This window comes from Asparagus officinalis, chromosome 2 (genome assembly GCF_001876935.1).
Source record: "Asparagus officinalis chromosome 2, Aspof.V1, whole genome shotgun sequence".
Classification (NCBI taxonomy): domain Eukaryota; kingdom Viridiplantae; phylum Streptophyta; class Magnoliopsida; order Asparagales; family Asparagaceae; genus Asparagus; species Asparagus officinalis.
In genome coordinates, this window is record NC_033795.1 from 12,243,408 (window position 1) to 12,249,518 (window position 6,111).

At 36.3% G+C, this 6,111-nt stretch overlaps 1 protein-coding gene across 1 annotated transcript in view; it reads left to right on the forward strand.

Moving 5' to 3' along the window:
* Positions 1-3,564, forward strand: part of LOC109830290 (TOM1-like protein 2) — a 14,023-nt gene extending 10,459 nt beyond the window's left edge. Inside the window, exons 8-10 of the mRNA XM_020397513.1 lie at positions 1,641-1,726; positions 1,808-2,011; positions 2,698-3,564. Of these exons, the coding sequence (XP_020253102.1) occupies positions 1,641-1,726; positions 1,808-2,011; positions 2,698-3,343 (936 nt within the window). The 3' untranslated portion in view covers positions 3,344-3,564. The remainder of the gene's footprint in view (positions 1-1,640; positions 1,727-1,807; positions 2,012-2,697) is intronic.

Genomic DNA, 6,111 nt, shown 5'->3' on the forward strand with positions numbered 1-6,111 from the left:
ACTCCCGTCTTATTCCATTTCTGTAAAATACAATAGCAATAACAATAAATTAAAAAATTAGTAATAGTAAAACAATCACTAAAATCATATTTAATAGTAAATTAAAAAATGAAAGTAAAACAGTAACTAAAAATTAATAATAGTAAAACAGTAACTTAAGGGGGGTTGACTTTGAAAGTTCGTGGGGGGTTTTGTGTGATCTTTGAGAGAGAAAGAGAGGGAGATCGGAGAGAGCGATCAGAGAGAGAGAGAGAGAGAGCGACTGAGAGAGAGAGAGATCGGAGAGACTGACCTTGGATGATCGACGACGACGATGCTGACGGGGATTATCGACGACGACGAAGCTGACGAGGATTATCGACGACGACAAGGACGAGATTGAGAGCTGGCGGCTGTTCTTTGCAAGAGCCCTTTCGACGACGAGAGAGCTGGTATTCGGGTAAGTTCGGGTAAGTTTGGGTTTGAGAGCTGACGACTAGGGTTAGGGTTTGGGTTTCAAGTTTGAGTTTTGGTTTCGGCTTTGGGTTTCAGATCTTGGGTTTCGGGTATATTCTCAGCCGTGTCGGGAGAGAAATCGCGTGTCCGACCTGTGTTTGCGGCGAGTCGAACCGTTGACCCGTGTTAGCGGCGTTGACCACGTGTCCGACGCGTGTCGAACGCATGTCCGCGTCGGACACGGACCCGGGGCTTGTTTGCGAGTGTCGGTGCTTCATAGATGTCGTGTCAAACGCGTGTCCGCGTCCGATACGCGTTGGACACGGACTCAGGGCTTGTTTGCGAGTGTCGGTGCTTCATAGATGTCGAGGAATAAATCCACATCAATCTAGACATTTCTTTTTGGGGGAGTTGGAGGATATCTAGACCACTATTCTTTCATTTAAATTAGCTTTTAGAATCCACTGGATCCTGTGTTTTCTTCTTTTTGTTGGCCATGTTAGCTTTTACAATATTCAATTTCAATTTGAAGATTAACAGATAGGTTTTCATTTAGTCAGGCTTAGGAAGCTAGTGGAAGGAAACCTCACAAGCTTAATGGAATCAAAGGTTAGGACCAACTTATAATTGAAATGCCCTACCTAAGGTATTGTTTGGTTGTCCTCCCTAGCAAGTATCAGAGGAAAAGAATCTCATCAAACTCTTGAGGGATTCAGCGTTTTATTTGCAATGAAATGATGTCTTTTTAAGTTGAAGTGAAGAAAAAAAGCTGAGTTTGGTATTTCCAAAAATTAAACAGTTGACCTTTATTTCATTACAGATGTTTTTTTTTTTTTTTTTTTTTTGGGGGGGGGGGGGGCCGTTGTTCTTCGGCAGATCAAGCTTGCTTGTCGCCCTCTCCTGAGACTGATCGATTATGTTCTGGTGAATAGAAAATGGTAATACTACAATAAATTACGTCCTTTTCTTAATTCCATAGAAAGGAAATTTTGCTCCCCTCTATTACGCTTCTGGTCAAGTTTCTTATTGTCCATGCAACCATGATGAGATGTTATCTGAAAGTCAAAAGTGAAAGCTGCCCTTATGGTCTCACTTCATATAAAAGCTTTTAAGCCTTCATTCTACCTATTCTGCTATGATATATATCAGTTTATCAGTAAGATATTAACTTCCCGGTTTTTCTCTTGCATTTATCTGTTGGACAGAGTGTAAAGGATGAAGTTATTGTTGACCTAGTTGAACAATGTCGTTCTTATCAAACACGTGTCATGGCACTCATGAATAGTACTGGGTATGTATATGTTGATGTTTTGCTAGAGAACCATAACTTCAAACTATATGATATTTACCTTTTTGGTTAATCACCATGCAGCGATGAGGAACTATTATTTCAGGGCCTGGCACTAAACGATGACTTACAGCGTGTGCTTCAGCAGTATGATGACATAGTGAAAGGGAATACTAGTGCTGTGAAGAATGCTCCTGCGGCTGCTGTACCCTCAGCTGCTTCTTTAATTGACCTTAATCATGAAGACGACGAGTTTGAAGATGATGAGTTATCTCAGCTATCTCGTAGGTAATAAATCTTGAGCTTTCCCTTAATTCTTCAATCAGCCTTCTCATTTCCTGTCACAGATGGATGGAGCACATAAACATAAATGTGAATCCAAAAAAATATAAAGCAAAAGAGGAACTATAAGTAAATCTAAATATGGACCCAAATGCAAGACAAAAAATATAAAAAATAAAAAGATAAAATAACTTCAAGAGCATAGAGTCGGTCTTCCGTTGAACATGCATGCATGACAGCATATGTTGATGTTTACACATCAATTCCTTAGGATGTATTTGGCAATCTTCTCAAAACTGGGCCAAGATTGAACCTGGCTCAGTTTTGAGGAGGACTGGTTCTTTTTTATCCAACCCCCCATGGATAAAAGAAGAACCAGTTTAGTGGGTTTTTTTCACCCAGGTAAAACGGGGCCAGTTTTGGCCCAGTTTTACCCAAACAAAATTTCACTCAAAATGTGACAAGGTTCAGACCTGGCACCATTTTTGAAGGTTGCCAAACAGGCCCTTGAATCCATTGGCGAATTGCTTTCAGAAGCCAAATTAATCATTTGCAACTGAAATCATTTTGAGAATTTGCATCTCATCAAACTGCCTCAGACTGAAAACATATCTTTTTCCTACAAATGAAGTCCATTAGGGTCATATTCTACTTTTTACCAGTTCATTTTGATAATTTGAATATTATACCAGAACTGCAAGAGATAACGGAACTGCACAAGGTAAGAAGCCTTCTATTGCCAATAATGAGCAGATGCACATGAGTCCGTTTCTTCCTTCACCCCCATCAGTAAAAAATTCAGTCAATACCGAGGTGCCCTCATTCGACTACTTAAGTGGAGATTTCTACAACGGAAAAAGAACATCAAGTATCCCCGCGAACTCGGCTTCACCCTCTTATGATGAGCCCAAATATGTTGAGCCTGAATACGTTGAGCCCGAATATGTTGAACCCAAATATGTTGAGCCCAAATATGATAAGCCCATTCCAGGATCGAAGATCTCAAAGGCCCCTACAGAAGCTCAGTCATCTAGTACTTTCTTGCCACCACCTCCAGCAAAATATAACCAAAGGCAGCAATATTTTGAGAAGCAACAGACTTCTTCAGGTGGAAACTCTTACAATGGTTTAGTGGGACAAACACAGAACTTATCTCTTAACGAAGCTAAAACCAACATTCTTGAAGCACAAGGTGCCCTTCTCATGGACGATCAGGATGAGTCGCCAGTGGCCAAGGTAAATAAACCTGAGGACAGTCTTTTCAAGGACTTGGTAGATTTTGCAAAGGCCAAGTCTTCGTCTCCATCGAAACCTGCAGGAAGTCGGAGAACACGATGAGTAGTTTAGTTTATCTCGGATACTGCCTACTGTTATTTATAGTTTGTTTCAGATTTGGTTCTTATGAGTTGTATATGATCCTTAGGGAAGTACTGGTTTGGTGCATGTTGTGAAAACAAGTTGCTCCCTGTTGTGATTCATGGATGTACATCATCTCTTGTGAAAGGTTAACTAAGTTAGTCCTTCCTTTTAATTAATTAATTTAGTCCTTCCTTTGAATATTTCTTTCTTAACTTTTTGCCAAACGGTACCTAGGAGTTTTGTTATTGCAAATACGCTCGTTTACTATATAAAGTTTCAAATATGTACTCCTTGCCTTTTATGACTTAAGACATCTTGATGTCCAAATTGAGCTATTTTTCTATCATCTTACATGTATAGTAGGGAATGAATGTTCAACCCTGACAAGTGAGTAATGTCCTTTCTGGAACACATTAGAATATCAGAGGATTTACCAACAACATATAAATTCACAGGGTACACATGTCGGATATAGATGGGTTTAAAAGACCAAAATGCTAATAAAAAAGTTTATAACATATCATACTTCTCATAAAAGTGTGATTTTAGAAAAAGCTTTTTATGGTCAATACTATTCTTAGCTTTTTTGAATATTATATTTTAATATCAACTTAATTAATAATATATATTTAAATATTTGGGAATAATATATATTTAAATACTTGGGAAAGATGGTGCTATCATAATCTACAAGCTTCAAGAGGTATGGGTGTAGGCAAAAAATATTCAATCAAAATTTGATATGAATAGAGATCAAACAGTCATTAAGAAAAAAAAAATCTTTTGATCGCAGTTAAAGAATGAAATAGTACATGAGAGTGAGGTGATATAGTTGGTATATTTTGTAGGATTCTATAAGATAAGCCTCATCTAATTTAAATATCAATTAGAGATACTATGAAATTCAAATGTCCTTTCTGGAATGAATGTTCGACCCTGATAAGTGAGTAATGTCCTTTCTGGAACACATTAGAATATCGGAGGATTTATCAACAACATATAAATTCACAGGGAACACACGTGCTGGATATAGATGGGTTCAAAAGACCAAAATGCTAATAAAAAAGTTTGTATCATATCATATACTTCTCATAAAAGTGTGACTTTAGAAAAAGCTTTTTATGGTCAATACTATCCTTAGCCTTTTCTAATATTATATTCTAATCTCATCCTAATTAATAATATATATTTAAATACTTGGGAAAGATGGTGCTATCATAATCTACAAACTTCAAGAGATATGGGTGTAGGCAAAAAAATATTCAATCAAAGTTTGATATGAATAGAGATCAAACAGTCATTAAGAAAAAAAAAAATCTTTTGATCGCAATTTTAAAGAATGAAAAAAAAATCTTTTGATCGCGATTTTAAAGAATGAAATAGTACATGAGAGTGAGGTGATATGGTTGGTATATTTTGTAGGATTCTATAAGATAAGCCTCATCTAATTTAAATATCAATTAGAGATATTATGAAATTCAAATGTCATGTGATATATAATTTAAATATCTAATTTTTGAAGGCAAATCTAAGGTTTAATTATTAGTATGGTTTCATGGACTACCTTTACATGGTAGATTTTTGGGATATAATANCCACCCCCCCCCCCCACCCCTCCACCCCCCAAAAAAAATTTAACTTTTAGATTTTATAAGGAAACCACATTCAACTTTTAGATTTTGTCTGAAAATCATCATAAATTCATCGTTTAGCGGGGTTACCTGATAAAATCTTAAAGTTGAAGGGGTTTTCTGATAACCTCTAGACTTAGGGGTTTTTTGTTGATATTTTCAAAGTTGCAGGAGGTTATCTAATTATCGTCCAAAGTTAAGGGGGGTTTTCTGATATTTAGCCTTTAGAATATTATATTTTGTTCGCATAGTTATCTGCATTAAGCATGAGGTATCGTTTGTGTGACAATTTACTTTATCAAATTGGAAGATGAGACATTTTACTATGAGCAACCAACTCAATGGACAAGGATAGTTCGAAAAGTGAAAATTTGAATATTTAGGCTTTTGCAATATTCAATAGATATGTTAATTAAAAAGAATTACGTGCATAAAATTACTCAAATAATTCTATCAAAAAATTACTCATATAGCGACTCTTAAATCACAACTAAATCCTAACTTAATGCATTTTGTTTTAAACATTTTATCTATTCAATATTATATTGTGTAAACACACGCAAAAAAAGATATACCTTAGTTTTAGCCACACATTTAAGTTTTTCTGAAATTTTAATTATGAAATGTTCAATATATATATTATTTTAAAATATTTAGGGTATTCACCAATTGCGAGCATTTGAGATGTTCATTAGGTATGTTAATTAAAAATAACTATGTGTGTAAAATTACTCAAATAGGTAATATTTAAGTTTGGATTTTTACATAAAAACGACCTTACCTTATACTCAAATTGCAACTTACCACCTTACTTTTTTTTTTAACGTAAACCACATAGGTTTGTTTACATGTTCCCAATGTCACACATTTACCACTATTGAGCCTAATTTTTTTTAAAATAATACCCGCTTTACCCCTCTCCTCTCTCCACCTTCTTCCTTCCCTCCTCAATACCCCTCCCCTTGCATCTCCTCTCCCACCTCATCCTTCCCTCTCCTCTCCATTTCCTCCACCTCCTTCACCATCTCCTCCACCTCTAGGGATTAGAAATGCTAATTTCTTTTCTCTTCTTCTCCTCCTCCACCAATGGCACCGCCCTCCACCTCCTCTACTTCC